Source organism: Daphnia magna, linkage group LG1, assembly GCF_020631705.1.
Source record: "Daphnia magna isolate NIES linkage group LG1, ASM2063170v1.1, whole genome shotgun sequence".
Classification (NCBI taxonomy): Eukaryota; Metazoa; Arthropoda; class Branchiopoda; order Diplostraca; family Daphniidae; genus Daphnia; species Daphnia magna.
In genome coordinates, this window is record NC_059182.1 from 12,827,955 (window position 1) to 12,843,072 (window position 15,118).

The 15,118-nt window shown below is 38.5% G+C and overlaps 4 protein-coding genes and 1 pseudogene across 7 annotated transcripts; 1 reads left to right on the top strand and 4 right to left on the bottom strand.

Annotated features, from left to right (window-relative positions):
* Nucleotides 1–152: 152 nt before the first annotated feature.
* Nucleotides 153–1,872, bottom strand: LOC116932108 (40S ribosomal protein S6). The gene is made up of 5 exons (XM_032939844.2): nucleotides 1,745–1,872; nucleotides 1,229–1,433; nucleotides 847–992; nucleotides 582–785; nucleotides 153–404 (listed from the first exon to the last, which is right to left on the bottom strand). Exons 1-5 carry the CDS (start codon nucleotides 1,748–1,750, stop codon nucleotides 228–230), a joined length of 738 nt encoding a protein of 245 aa, XP_032795735.1. The 5' UTR covers nucleotides 1,751–1,872; the 3' UTR covers nucleotides 153–227.
* A 551-nt stretch (nucleotides 1,873–2,423) lies between these two features.
* Nucleotides 2,424–6,022, bottom strand: LOC116932015 (cyclic AMP-responsive element-binding protein 3-like protein 3). 3 transcript variants are annotated; one of them, XM_032939718.2, is made up of 6 exons: nucleotides 5,899–6,022; nucleotides 5,296–5,476; nucleotides 5,024–5,231; nucleotides 4,464–4,952; nucleotides 3,831–4,391; nucleotides 2,424–3,739 (listed from the first exon to the last, which is right to left on the bottom strand). In XM_032939718.2, the coding sequence occupies exons 2-6, from the start codon at nucleotides 5,419–5,421 to the stop codon at nucleotides 3,258–3,260; spliced, it is 1,866 nt and encodes a 621-aa protein (XP_032795609.1). In that variant the 5' UTR covers nucleotides 5,422–5,476; nucleotides 5,899–6,022; the 3' UTR covers nucleotides 2,424–3,257. The 3 variants fall into 3 exon arrangements, with proteins under 3 accessions (XP_032795609.1, XP_032795617.1, XP_032795602.1); XM_032939726.2 differs by having other exon boundaries at nucleotides 4,482–4,952; nucleotides 5,860–6,015; XM_032939711.2 differs by having other exon boundaries at nucleotides 5,860–6,015.
* A 54-nt stretch (nucleotides 6,023–6,076) lies between these two features.
* Nucleotides 6,077–9,446, top strand: LOC116932003 (protein fem-1 homolog B). The gene is made up of 10 exons (XM_045173317.1): nucleotides 6,077–6,440; nucleotides 6,733–6,907; nucleotides 6,965–7,545; nucleotides 7,598–7,924; nucleotides 7,985–8,116; nucleotides 8,201–8,418; nucleotides 8,493–8,570; nucleotides 8,643–8,714; nucleotides 8,774–8,847; nucleotides 8,918–9,446. Exons 1-10 carry the CDS (start codon nucleotides 6,294–6,296, stop codon nucleotides 9,073–9,075), a joined length of 1,962 nt encoding a protein of 653 aa, XP_045029252.1. The 5' UTR covers nucleotides 6,077–6,293; the 3' UTR covers nucleotides 9,076–9,446.
* LOC116922780 lies at nucleotides 8,212–11,731 on the bottom strand (annotated as a pseudogene).
* Nucleotides 11,732–13,140: 1,409 nt separating this feature from the next.
* Nucleotides 13,141–14,653, bottom strand: LOC116932130 (tumor necrosis factor alpha-induced protein 8-like protein). Of its 2 annotated transcripts, XM_045173316.1 has the most exons (4): nucleotides 14,596–14,613; nucleotides 14,140–14,401; nucleotides 13,870–14,076; nucleotides 13,141–13,801 (listed from the first exon to the last, which is right to left on the bottom strand). In XM_045173316.1, exons 2-4 carry the CDS (start codon nucleotides 14,287–14,289, stop codon nucleotides 13,595–13,597), a joined length of 564 nt encoding a protein of 187 aa, XP_045029251.1. In that variant the 5' UTR covers nucleotides 14,290–14,401; nucleotides 14,596–14,613; the 3' UTR covers nucleotides 13,141–13,594. The 2 variants fall into 2 exon arrangements, with proteins under 2 accessions (XP_045029251.1, XP_045029250.1); XM_045173315.1 differs by having other exon boundaries at nucleotides 14,140–14,653.
* Nucleotides 14,654–15,118: the final 465 nt, after the last annotated feature.

Below are 15,118 nucleotides of genomic sequence, written 5' to 3' on the forward strand. Positions count from 1 at the left end.
AAAAAGCATGGAGTTGCACAAGAAAGACTAAGAGAACAATCAAGGCCTGTTTATATAAAATCTATAGATCGTGAATCTGGGATAAAAAATAAGCCTTAAAATTACTTCCAATGAAATGTAAAATATAAAATAGTAAGCAAATGAAAAGAATATTGCGTTCCGCCCATGTATTTCACATTAGAAAATCGGCATACAGATGTTGGGATTTTAATCAGCCGAAACACTTTCTATTGTGTACCAACGGAAGATTTGGACGCAGATCGGGAGCGGCGGCGCTTTACCTCCTCTGCTCGCTTAACTTTAGCCTCCTTGGTACGGAGAGCCAATAGGCGGGCGTATTCGGCAGCCTGTTCGCGTCTGTTGACGACACGTTTCTTCTTCAGTGCCATGCGGTGACGTTTGCGCTATAGAGGAAATAAAATTGAAAATGAAACAATGCAGTACTACACCTTCACATAGGACACAAAACTCAAAACCAGATGATCTTCATCCAACACTTCAATACTGTCTTTGGACCCAAGCAATGCTTGTAATGGTACTGAGAAAGTAATGTTTAAAAATGAACATGGTATTTCACTCACTTGAAGAACAACTGGGGTAACCAAACGCTGGATTTTAGGAGAACGGAAACGTTGTTTCTTTCCTTCCTTCTTGGGCAATGGTCGCTTGATAACATACTGCCTAACATCATCTTCCTTGGCGAGGTTGAAGAGTTTGCGGATCTTTGACGCACGTTTAGGGCCCAAACGCTTAGGCACGGTGACGTCAGTCAAGCCAGGGATTTCCTGGGGAATATTTAGTTTAGTGTACGAAATGTCAGATTCAAAACCATATGATGTAGCGTACCTGTTCACCCTTCTTCACAACAACAACGGCCAAAACAGAAAGATTAGCATCAACGATGCAACCCCTGACTGACTTACGCCTCCTTTCACCAGTTCGTCTCTCACGGAAGCAGGAATGCCCTTTGGAGAACAGGAGTCGAACACGACCTATTATGTTGAAATACACACAATGATCAGACTCCAATATTAACAGTGCCACTGACGTGACCCTACATGATACAATGTTTCATCCGTACACTGAGGAAATATCACTAAACTCAAAGTCCCCAAATTAAAGATGACTTCATTCTACCACCCTTTCTTACTTCCAAACACAGTAATTAATCTGTGTCTGTAATGGGAGAGTGGACAAGGAGTACAAATACAAAAAAAAAAGCCATTACCTGTGGTGAGGATACCCTGTTTCATTGGGAAACCTTGTTTGTCGTTGCCACCAGCAATCCTGAATACATATCCTTTCCATTCATCTCCGAGACCATCAGCCTCAACTTCGGCACCCATGCGTTTCTCATAGAAGATTCGAACTTTACGTTCATCTTCAATATCGACCAATTTCTGTGCCCCGGTGGCGGGGTAGCTGATGTTCAACTAGAAGAAATAAACAAGTAAGTTTTCGTTTATCTGATTTTTACGTCAGAATGTTCGTTTCTTCGAAAACTTTCAGTGCACTACACTTAGAACACTATATACGTGAAAACAATGACAAGCATGAAACTGTCATTAAATACCATCGAGACGTGTTCCGTCCCGGCTCGACACATCGTTTTAAATCTAGAACATCCATTACAGGAAATTTCTCAAACTCATAAAACACAGAACTTTGAAATTTAGCAATGGAAACTAATCTAGAGATACTAATACAAATCAAATGGAATATGTTCACTGGAACATTACAATACCTTCATGGTTGCAGCAAGGGCACCATAAACCAAAAGAAAAGATATACAGTACTGCAAACTTTACTTGCCTTGCCTTCCGCTTGGACTTGGTGGCGCTGGCTCATCTGCAGCGTTGCCTAGTTTTTTTAAAGAATTCTCTTTTAAAAACGATCAATTAATCAGTTAATCAGCTATTCACCCTTATTCACCCCAAGCGATCAATTAATAATGAATGTTTTTAGAAACGAGAAATGCCATCGTCTGACATTTAAAAAATAAATTAAAACAAAAACGTGTCAGTTAACGTTTTCCAATTTTCAAGGTCTTCGGTATTTATTTCACTGAACTTAAATGTCACTAGATGGTAGAAGCTTGTTTGCATTCAACACTAGGTTACCTCTGAACTCTGATTTCAACTTTAGGTTGTTGAGTGAATTAAAATTAGGCGTTCAGAAATTTTATCGTTCGCAATATAGTGGAAAATTTCGCAACGTGTAAACATATCAAGTATAGACTTTGTCGCTCTATAAGCAGAGAAAGATCTCTTGTCGTTCCGCGCATTTTTCAAAAAAATATTATATTTAACCAATAAATTAATAATTAAAAGTATACCACTTCTTGGCATTTCATTCTCGAATATTAAGCCCATTGAACAATATAATATCTTACTACTATAACATAAAAGAAAAATTGTCTTCAATCCCATTAACATTTTTGGTTTATTATATAAAACTGTTTTCTTAGAAACACCATCACGGGAGGGGAAATACGAAATCTGTGATTTAGGGTCAAACACAATATATAGATAACAAATAGCGCATTTGCTGGCTAATGTCGTGTAAAAATATTGGAAGAGGACAACAAACAAGACAAAAAAAAAATTATGCAAGGTTTGAATAGGAGCTCACATCTTGGGATAATTATGAGATATGACAGCAAACGTTAATGTTAATTTTAAAGTAAACTCAAGTTGCAACAAGAACTTTTAAAAATCAAACAAAACAGAAAAAAAAAAATAATAATAATGGTTGCATTGATGCGAGGACACAACAAACAGGAAGTTCACTTGACCCTAATTTCATATTCCCCTGATTCGTTCAAGTGCTAAGATTCTGAATATTCACCAAAGACGGAGAGGGGATGAATACAGAGTAGGGAATAGGAGTAACATACCTAACAAGTCTAACACTATAATGGAGAGGTGCTGACGTTGGAAATTGTCTTTCGAACGGACAGAATTGCACACGGAAATTACCCACCGCCAACTAAAAGCCAGTAATGGAATTGGCCATACTAATTTTAGAAAATAAAGTTGAAAAGGGAACAAGTAGATTTTGAAGGGATGAGGTTGTTGCATCTCTATCATCTACTTAGACCAGCACCAATTAAAGGATTTGACAAGGGAATGGGTCCAGTGTAAGCAGGCTGAGACAGGTCGGATGATGCGGAAGAGGGAGGAAGAAGGCAACACCGAGGATCACAAGCATCTCGACGTTTAAAGGAACAACGACGAGTATCATTTCAATTTAAGTTTTCATAGCTCCTCTGACGAGATACGGACCACGATATTCTGTCCGCGCGCAAGCTCAGCAAGTTCACCGTACAGTTGTGATTGATTTGATTCCTTCGTGGCCCCGGAATACACATTAGAAATGGGAGCAGGAGGCACGATGGTCTCAACTTCTTCCCAAATTTCTTTGAAGCGTGCACGCTTGGCAGTGGGATCAGCTGAATGGTAATCGTGTTCTAGTAAGAAAGCCGGAACGCTTCGTTTCGGGTTGGCGGGATACTGCTTGCCAAACTTCTGACCCCATTGGCTCTTAAGAACATCATTCTTGCCTCCAGGCATAGCTAGTGGACCGAGAGGCAGAGGGACGTATAGTCCGCTCTCATCTTCTTCATCTTCTTCCCCAACAACCACTTCTCCACCCAAGGCAATTTCGAGGAGCTCAATGTCTGTCATGTCAGAGTCAGCATCCAAAGCCAATGTATCTTGTAACAATGCTCTGGAACGACCTATGTACGGAAGGCAAAAAACAACATAACAAACAAACAAAATATATAAATCCTTCTGAAACAGATTTATTTGCCGTGCAAGTTTTCTTACCGGCAAATGGTGGCATTTTCATCATCGATTGTGCCATTTGAGAAGCAGCTGAGTTTGTCCGGCCATCTGTAAGACTCTTATTGGAGTCTGGTCTTAAGTTCGGCAAGAGGAAAAGCGCAAATGAGAGCATCAGCACCAGAAGGCAGGTGGCTGGCTGCGCCGTGTTGCTGGTAGTAGAAAGCCCCTCTTTACTGTTGGTGTTGGTATTAGTTCCTGCCGTAGTAGAGGCCGCTGTTATTGCTGCAACTGTAGGCGAAGCTTGATTTCCACCCTGACCTGTCAGGATGCTTTGAAGCCTTTTCAGTTGCGATAACAGCGATTTATTCTCCGTTTCGAGCAAACGGATGCGCTTTTGAAGCGACATATTCTCATCAGAGCACAGCTTAACTCGATCTTCTAGACCGTCCATGTAGACGCGCTTCCTTTTCCTAGAATCTTGTGCCGAAATTTTATTGCGGATTTTGCGGCGGATGCGTTTAAGTTCTCGCTCTTCGTGTTTGGTGAGAGGGTAATGGCTTGGCAGTTCAACACCTTCCTTGGCTAAAAGACGGCGTTCTTCGTCTGAAATCCATTAGAATATTATAATACCGTATATTTTCTTTTCTCGTAATTTACTTTAAAATATTTATTTACTTAGTTCATTTTGCCTACCTGAAAGCAGGATTGGAGGATATGAAGTTTTCGTTGAAGACGATGTTGGAGCCGAAGAAACAGAAAGTTGAACTGGACCCAATAGTTTTTTAATAGCGTCAGGGACTTGGGCCGAGGTGGATTTGATTCCACCTAGAACCGCCGAGGCAGCGCTAGAAACCAAAGTGGAACCATTTCGAATGATTTTCACCGCTTTAATTTCGCGAAGATTCAAATCTTTGAGAGATACGGGAAAGACCAATGGAGAACTTGTGGGTTTTGGGGGTATCGCAGGTGAGGATATGGACTTGGAAGAATTGATTTCGATATCGGCAGCATCGTCGATCAAATGGATGTCGGAGCATGGTGATGAGGGGCATAAGGTATCAGGACTGCTGACACTATCTACGTCAACGCTACTACAGATTGAGCTGCCGCCGCCGCCACCACCGGTAGGAGATCCAGTCGGTGTAGAACGATCCATTTCATTAGCTGGAAGTTACATTTAGTTCATTTAGAATTACAAAATTTCTTGAAAGTTTAACTGAAGCATTAATACATACATGGAGAGAGCTGCTGGTCATAATGGAAATCACTAGAAAGGCCACTGTCAGAACTGTTAGAGGCAGGGATAATGTTATCAGTTTTTTCTTTTTGATCCCAATTGATCCATTCCAGGTAGTTAGTTGATTGTGTGATGTCATCAAATTTGAGTTCACCAGCAATAGGAGAATTCAGTAGTTCATAGTCACTTGACTCCCAGACCTCCATCTAAAGCAGCAAATACTTAATATGTATGAACTTAACAAACAAATATGCAGAAGTAAAAATATACCATATTCTCCTTCATGGCTTGTTCCAATACATTGGCAGCTGGATCTTCAATTAAATCTTCGAGAAACACATTTCCGTCAACAGAAGTATCCAGCAGGTTGTCAAATAAAATTTCTTCGGTATTCATGTTGAAGTCAATATCCAAGAAGTCCAGGTATCAGGTTAAGTCAATGAAGTTCAATCTTTGTAATTGAGAAGAAAAGCTCAACTTAGAGGGTTGTGTAATTTCACCACACTTGTGAGAGAGCTTCCATGCTCTAATCCATATGTTAGTTGACTGAGAAGAAGAGGTAAAAGGAGAAGGTGATGCAACATTCATGGTGCAAAAGTCAAAATACACAAGTAGTTGGCTCAGCCAAGAAAAATATTAACTATATTCTTAATTCTGATTTTTTTCTCTATTTTTTTTTTTTTTCTTAAGATCGGAAGCTCAAGTCATTGACCGAGGTCAATGGCTTGTTTCAGAACACTGGCGGTTCCAGTAAATGTGAAGCGATACTATAACACATCACATCTTGATATTCTATTTACGATAACTCGAATGCGTAAAATAAAAATTCGTTACCATCACCAGGCTAAGAAAAAATTCGTAAAGTACAAGTACTTCCACGTCAGTCGATCCCGTCTCCAATCTGTGACGTAAAAGAAGGGAAGGGGACTTGGTCTGGCGTGCAGGGATTGGTCAACGCTCAAATTTCGTCCAATATGCGGGGAATATAAAGCCTGGGGCGAGTTAATAGCGGCCGGCTAGTCGGCCTCCTTATCCGCGCACTTGAGTAAAAGAAACTTGCAAGTTGCAAGGCAAAAGGGAAGGGAAGTGGCATTCTGCGCAGCTTCTTTTTATTCTATTTCCGTCAACAATGCCTCGAAAGAAACAAAAAATCTGAAACGTAGTCTGCTGCTCTGTCGTCTACTAAAATAATTCTTTGCAACAAAAGGAATCCAATTTGTACATTTTTTCTCTGTTGCTCCTAACGAAAGTGAAATGGCCCAAGCATAATGAGTGGAAAGGAAGATTCCGAACTTCTTCGTATTGAAACACTTCGAGAAAGGATTTTCTTCGCTGCGAGAGATGGCCTAGCAATTACCCTGTATGCGCTCCTCTCGGAGCTCAACCAGTCCCAGCAGTCTGAATTACTGAGCCAGGTATTTTCTAAAATTCTTTCTCAATTTTTTTCCTAGTAAAAGTTTATCATTTAATTGTAAATTCTAAATGTGCATATTACATGTTTCAGGGTATCTCCATGTTTCTGATGCAGTATTCCATTTTGACATGTCAAATAATTATTGTGATGATGTTACTATTTTGTTATTAATTAATTTTCAAAAATAATGTTAATAATGAATCATACCTGAAAAATAATCTATTCTGTTCGCTAAACATGGTCCTTTTATAAGTTAACATATAATTTTTTACCTTTTTTGGTTGCTTGAATAGATTACAGAAGAGCAAGGTCAGAGATGTACGCCACTACTGATAGCAGCTCGCAATGGCAAGGAAAGTGTGGTCAAAATGCTTCTGAGTCAGTTCAAACCAAACATTGAACAAGAGGGAGATGTAAAGTTTGATGGATATTTGATTGAAGGTGCTAGTCCGCTTTGGTGTGCAGCAGGTAAGAAAGTTAATTTGTTGAGTTTCAGCATCAATTTAATGGGAAATTTTCTTTCAGGGGCTGGTCATCTGAAGGTTGTTAAGGCCTTGGTTAAAGCAGGGGCTGATGTCAACCACCCAACGAAGACATTTTCAACCCCTCTTCGGGCGGCGTCGTTTGATGGACGGTTGGACATTGTCAAATATTTGATAGAACACAAAGCCGATATTCACCTGGCCAATAAGTACAATAATACCTGCCTGATGATCGCAGCATTCAAAGGACACTTGGAAGTGGTAAAATGTTTATTGGAACAAGGAGCAGATCCGAATCAAAAGGCACACTGTGGAGCGACAGCGCTGCACTTTTCCGCGGAGTGTGGGCATGTCGCGATTGTTCGTGAGTTAATCGAATATGGCACTAAAATTACCCTTAACGAACAAGGGATGTCCCCGTTACTGTGTGCCGCTGAAAGAACAAAATCTGGAGTAGTTGACTATCTCATGACACGACCTGAATTTAGTCGGCGTGAAAGAATAGAAGCTCTAGAGCTTCTTGGAGCTTCCTTTGCTAACGATAAAGACAGCTACAACATCGATCTGGCTTATAATTATTTGCATCGTGCCATGGAGGTAATTATCCAGAAGAAGAAGAAAAATGTTTTTGCTAATCGTTCGTTTACCGAATGTTGTGCTTAGATGCGATTTGAAGGATCCTCAACAGATCGTGCCTAAGCAACCCGTTGATCCAATTGAAGCCTACGAGAACTGGAGAGAAGTGCAAACCTTAGCTGAACTAGAATCCATTCGTCACAATCCCAACGCCATTCATATGGAGAGCCTAGTCATTCGCGAGCGCATACTGAGTATAAACAATCCGGAACTTCCTCATCCAATCGTGTTTCGTGGTGCTGTGTTTGCTGATGATGCCCGCTTTGATCGCTGTATCTCCCTTTGGCTTCATGCACTTCGCCTTCGCCAGCGGATGCAACTGACTGTTTCTAAAGACCTTCTTCGATTCGCCCAAGTTTTCTCTCAGGTTTGATGAAAACGATCCGAATGCTTCCATTATATAAACTATTTTTTTAAATCTCTAAAGGTATTACACGTTGGATTAGAATTACCTTTTAATGTGCTGGAAGAAGTCTTAGCATCAACAGCAATGGAACTTGAGCGAAATCAAACAAAAATTTCCAATCCTGGCCCTAAAGACGACGTTGAAGTAATTGCAGTACGTCACCTATTCTATCTTATTTGTTTGTTCCTTTAATTGAATATGGTGCATTCTATTGTTTAATTTGAAATTCTTTAACAGGAGGAAATGGATTGCAATGTAACAACAGCTCTTTATTTGGTAACCATCACTACCAAATTACTGTCTAAGGCTAGTTCACAGCAAGAACACACCATTTACCGACACGTTTTTAAATTAAACCGACTCAACGTCCGTTCCAAAGAAGGTTCATCTTTATTGCATTTAGCCGCCAGTGCTGATACCCCTGTTGATGAGTTTCATACTGTCGACATCTGCAGGTAAAACAAAGTTCACAGTTTTTTTTTTTTTTTTTTTCTTTGGTTTAAAGCATTGGGAAAGATATTTCTACTAGGTTTCCTTGTGCTTCTACATGCAAATTGCTGATACAATGTGGATTTGACGTGAACGCAATGGATCATCGACGAAATACGTAGGGCAAAACAATCCTGTGGTATAATGTTATTGGTTGTCAGCCATAAACATTTTAAATGTTTATTTATAGGCCTTTGCATCTGATAGTTGGATATCCGAAACCGATCAGCGATTTTGTAACCCTACACTCTATCATAATGACGTAAAGTACTTCAATAGTTTTGTTATTCAGTTTAGTTAAGCTAATCACAATTACATCAGATTAATTGAAGCTGGCGCGCATATGGATGCCGTTAATTCGTACGGTGAAACTCCGTTTGATGCAGCAACAACAGGTTTGTTTCATTGACTGCATATTAAATCCATCTTTATTGTTTTTAAAAACATCAGCTGTATGCTTCCTAGGCGTAGCTGAAATTATATTACGGACTCAAAGTAAATTGAGTCTCAAATGCATTGCCGCAAAAGCCATTAAACGATACGCTCTAAACTACGAGGGTCTGGTACCTACTCCACTTGTGAGTTTTATTGAACTACACGGATCTGGAACAACGCTCCGTTAATCATCCCTCCTGCACTTACGGAATTTCCGAAAGTCCGCTTGCCAGATTTCGCTGTGTTTTCCCTATAAATAATTTGACGTTACTGACGCAGACAGCCATTGATGAGAGTGTTCTCTTTTTTCTGTCTCACTGGAATCTTGTGAGTCGAATTGATCCGAAATTTGCGTCTGCCACTAGAACAACTGGGACAAAAGATTGACCGGATGTCATCGGGATTTTCTCTTCCGCTCACTGATATTTTATCAACTGCATATTTTCGTTTCTCATTCATAACATAGTGGGGATGTATTAACACACACATTTTCTGTACAGATTGATAAGCAGCTCTTGCTGATGGTGTTTGAAACGTGTAAATAAAGACGTAAAAGAAATCAGTATTCCGTAATTTTCTACGTATCTGTGAGCTACGACGCTATAGATGTTTTTCACTCCTTTATCGGGTGAGTAGGGTTGGGACCGAAGCGGCTGCTGCGCTTTGGTACAAAACCGCTAGGGTGTCAACCCTGACGCACGGCAACGTCCTTGACGCGTCGTACGCCCAATCCCCAAGTCTTTTCTTTTTTCATGGAAAGCAGACTGCCGTCTGCTGTCTCAATTGAATTACCTCGAAATTCGAAAGAGACTCATGCCTTGATTAGTTGAAAACGTGTTTTTTGTGAGTCAATAGTGTATATTGTGAAGAATTGTGGAAAAAATGACTTTGCTTCACGATCAAATGCATGAATATTTCTTCTTTGTTGGTTGGTGGAATGAAACCTGCAAGAGCTGGACCATATTTCCACAAGTTTTCTGGGATGATATATGGGCAGTCACACTGAACTAGTTTGGGTTTTCGCCTTTTCCAAAACGCCAAGGCTGTTAGATACTATCTTACGACCAAGCTGGCGAGACAAAATGTCAAGGGAAGCAACTTCAGCTGAAGTAACACCACCGATGAAGCAGACCAAAATCTTTCTAAGAGCGCCCCACTGAGGATGACTACAATCTCCAATCTGCAAATTGTTACCAAAACAGCGAACGTAGTCACCCAATGACGGTTCTTTCTCTTTGAGACATCTTTCAACAAAATGGTAAACAAGAGGTGTGTAAACTCCTCGGAAAACGTAACTCGAATGTTGACTACTTTTAGCACATGGATTGGGTTGGGAAGACTCGTCTAGCGGCAATAGATTTAAACGTTGGCAGATTTTCCGAAACCGCATGCGTTCTGATCTAAAAGAGGCGGCGTGTGCGACACGCGCGAGTCTATCAGGCAGTAAAGGTTCCAAGCTAATCATTTTAGAATCACGTTGGTTAAACAATCCCAACCGCTGGAGGTAATGCAAAGTTGCTAAGTGTCTATATCCGTACGCTTGCAATAATCGTCTCTGAAGAAAATGATATTTCCTTTTCAGGCAAACCGTCATCCATTATCGAATGGAGACAGCACAATCTGAGAATGGTGGCCAAATTAAATTGGCGAGCTATAGAATCTTCCAGAAAAGCCAGGTATTCTTTCATTTTAGTGCCAGACATCGCGTCTTCCTGTAACTCAAGAAGCTCTTCAAGTATTCCTGACTGTCGTTTCATTACGATCTAAATTGGGTGAATAATCATAATTAGCAAGACCGAAAAATCTAAATTTTCTTTCAGGAAGTATAATACCTCACAGGCGCTGATGTGCAAAGCCAAAGATTTTTGCTGAGATTGGATCCTTTTCAAATCGTGCGAAACAAAGTTTTTCATTTCTTCTATCGAATCCGTATTTTTTACATCTCGTTTCTGCTGCAGCTCTTTGGCCTTTTTTTCTTAAATGTTAAAACACGGCGGATGTGTTTTCCAGTTTTTCCTTAACCAGAATTTGTATCAGTTAATTTAATTAAATTAACTTATTTGAATGTTGTGATGCTCAAATAAATTGCCCAGAAAGTGAAAACCTTTTTTAAATACGCCTACTAAATCTAATTGTAAAAAAATTCAACAATTTATAGCAAAACTATGTGTTAGTCTTTCAGCGCGTTGATTTGGCCCCTCCCAAACACTCCCAGTGTTGCCAACTAGCCGGGATTTTGGAGTGGCACCCGGGAGAAACGCCGGGATTTGACCAAAACCGGGTTTTTTCCGGGAATTTTGCCTAATAAAATATTGTGTGTGATACTATACAAATCGTAAAATCGATGTTTTTTTACACTTTAAATCCCATTTTTCGTATAGTTTTTTGAAGACCTTATCAATACTCGATAGGTGTCGTTGGTTGCATACCTATGTTATTAACGTGCCTAACCCTATAATTGCCTGTCGTGTAAGAATTAAGAAGTCAAGAGCAAGAGGCCAAGAGCAGGCGACGCGCTACTCGACGAGGCGACGCGCTACTCGACGAGGCGACGACAGATGGTCTGAATTTTATTCAGAAAATTTTGATTGATTGAATTGTTTAGTTTTGTGATGTTGCCCCAGCTTATTCGGTAAGCATGTTTTTGAGATAGAATAAGACGAGGTCTTTTAAATGACTGGGAGATCCCTGAATCCATGTTGTCTTCCAAGTGGTTTACGAAGAAAAAAAAATCCCATTCTGCTTCTTCTCGTCGCAATGACTAGCTTTAAGAATTTTTCTAGTCATATCCCTCTCACAATCATTGTGACACAATGTCAATTGAATAATTTTCAATTCCCACATTCTAATCAAAATGCTTTTTAATTTTGTCCTTGTCATTTCAGTATTTAAGTGCAACAATTGTTTTGCGATTTATTTAATGTGATATAATCCAGAGAGATCTTGTTCGTTCAATGCAGTATTTGTCTTCCAATAAACAAGCAAGTGTTTCCGTCGTTCAAAAAACAGCAAAAACAGCATTTAAAGTCATTTAAACTGAAAACCGGGATTTTTCCCATCCATTTCCGGGATTTTTGAGAAAAATCAGAAACCGGGATCGTTCCGGGATTTTTTAAACGACAAATTCGGGAAAACGGCCAAAAGTAGTTGGCAACGCTGAACACTCCCACTAATTGTCTAATTTTACCCCTGGTTTTTGTACAATATGACCCCAAAAAAAGGAATAATTTTTCTTTTCAGACTACATCCTTGAATAAGTCAGCTAGTTACTTAAAATAACTAAACGTAAATAGTATAGTTAAAAAATATGAATAAATGTAGCTCTAAGAGAAAAAAAATTGCGAATTTTTCGCACAGATTCTTATTTCATTCACTACCAGAAATGTAATTGAAAAAGGTGTTTCAAATTTCTGCACCATGTGCGGAAAGTAAATAGAATCACAATTTAATAAGAAAAAATTTTTTATCACGATTTCATCTATTTTTTAGGGCACTGTCTAACATGGGACAGTTGACAGTTGACAGTTGTCTAACATGACCATCTGTGGGTAGAAAATATAAATTGTTTACTTTTTTAAATAGTTCGGAGTTCGGGAGGGTTTGGCGGCAACCATCATAAGTGGGGTTGGGTAATTTAAGTCCAGATACCTTTTTTGTTTTGCCCCAGGTAATTGTTATGTTAAATGTTTCGAAAAAGTTTAGAGTATATTTTTGGTAGACTCCCCTGCCCCCAAGGCTAACAAGAAAAATTTTTGCAACAGAAAACTGAGTCACCTTCCATTCCTCGTTATGGTCATTATCGGATCGGGTATTTATTATCCATTTTTAGGGTAGGTCGGTGCGGTTTAACGGGTAGCGAGTAATACTCTCCTTACAGTCATATATGAAATTAAAATTATTATTATCGGGTAACTATAAGCCTGAAATTAATAAATTTTACAGAAATGGATAGCTTTTGGTAAGGGCTATCCATTATGAAAAAATATTGATAAACAAAAAAGTTTGAAAAAGAATGAAATTTTTTACTTCCATCTATTAGGTCTATCTGGGGTATATCTATAGAACGCAAAAACAAACAAAAAATTCTTGTCTCAAAACTCATACCAGTAGTTTTCGAACGCATAAAATGGAGTTCCACCAGACTATTACAATGTCAGTCTATGGTTTTTAGTTGTCAGGTAAAGGCAAACCTGCAAGAACGGCAATTATGAAGATGGCACATGGTACGACAAGAACAAGAATTATACATATGCTTTAAGCGTAAGTGGTGTATTAAAGTACACGTCTTAGAAGTCATAAGTCATAAGCGTACATTTGTACGAGCCCACTTGGTAGAAATCCTAATCAAAGCGTAAGAAACATAATTCATAACGTAATATCCATGTCGACTGGCACGTCGTTGCGAATTAAGAAAGAAAATACATTAAACAGGTATAATTTTATAGCCCCACCATCTTAAAAGCAAAGCAAAGATAAATAGAACGGAAACTAGGGATTCCGATACACACTTTTCCTTTTCGTTCACAAACAGATGTCAAAGCAAAGTGAATGGAATGTAAGGCATTACAATATAAGTTGAAAATGAGCATATACAAACAAATGGAAAGTCCTTGGTGAATGATAGCATTTCTGATATCTATGGGAATTATGTTTTCATGAAGGCACTATACATAATCACTGGATTATAAATAAAATACAATGAAAAGTTTATAGCTCTCCCTGTTCAAGTGCACTATGCATGTCCACTATGATTTTGGTCATTATTTCATTGTACTCAGAATTTTTTTTGAAAACATTATCCAAAAATGCAGGATTAGAAAAAAAACTAAAAACCAAATCAATCCTGCCTAGACTTTTGTCAGTTAGATGTGATTGTACTATTTGTTTCAATAAGTTCTTGCATTCAGTCAAAAGCTGTAAAGCAACAATTAGACAAATTAGTTCAATCAACAAATTCATGAAATACTTACAAAATTAAATACTTGGGTTAAAAATTTTTGGTCATAGCTGAAATCCACCTCGAAAAATGATATAACTGTTTTTGCGGCTTTGTGAAACTTGTTTTGGAAATCTGATGCAATGACCAATTCATCTTGGCTGAATTGTTCATTTCTGGCTAATAAGCCTATTTTTGTTACTATTTTTATGATATTCTTCACTATCTTTTCTGCTTCTTTTTTATTTTGAGTCTAAAAGAAAATAATTAATATAATTTCACATGCTTACAATATGTTTAGTGGTAGCCTACTTACATAGGTTTTGCAGAGCCTATAAACATTATCAAGTAGAGAACCCATTCTATCATCAACAAAGACTTTTGCTACACCTTTACTAGACATTCGACTGAGAATCTTTTTTTGTGCTTTCAGAGCAATATCTCTGGCTCTAAAGTTATCTGACATATTTACAGGTTCACGTTTTAACAGTACAAGACTTAAAAGGATAAAGCTTCAAGAGAACCTCAATAAGGAGATAATCAAATGTCTCTCCCACTTTGTTTGCTGATGTGATGTTCTGTAAACATTCAGTGTAAGAAAATAGACGAAAACAAACTATTTAATTTTATATCACAGGTATTTTTCCCTTTGACCTACTAGTAAACAAATTCGAGATTTCTTACAACAAAGGCAATTAACTGTTTCTAGACCAAACGAAAGTGGCCGCTATCTGTCTGAGTACATTCGGTACAATCTACACTATGAATCTACCTTCCATAAGTGTGCCGTGCCGTGACGTTTGTGTGCTACAAATGTATAGCAAGCAGCCGAGCACAGTACAGTACGTCAGTACCAAACGGTCCAAACCAGTCCAAACCAACGGTTTGACGTCGGCCCCGGTCGCCATGAAATCGGGGACACTGCATGGCCTTCCAAAAATAATAGGAAGACCGGGGAAGCTCTGTGTGGGGATTTCTTATACGGTGCGCTCTGGAAGCACCGCCACCATAGAGGCAATTCACATCGCGGTTTCGGGTTTAAATTTTTTTTATTCCCCCTTTTTTTTTTTTTTTTTTTTTTTTTTTTTTTTTTTTTTTTTTTTATAAAAAAATTTTTTTTTAAAAAAAAAAAATTTTTTTTAATAATTTTTTTTTTTTTTTTTTTTTTTTTTTTTTATTTTTTTTTTTTTTTTTTTTCTGTAGAACTGCGGCGCCAAACAAAAACAAGACGTATAACTATAATGTAAAACAAGCAAAATATAGAAGTATGTAAGAATAATACATATATATTTAAG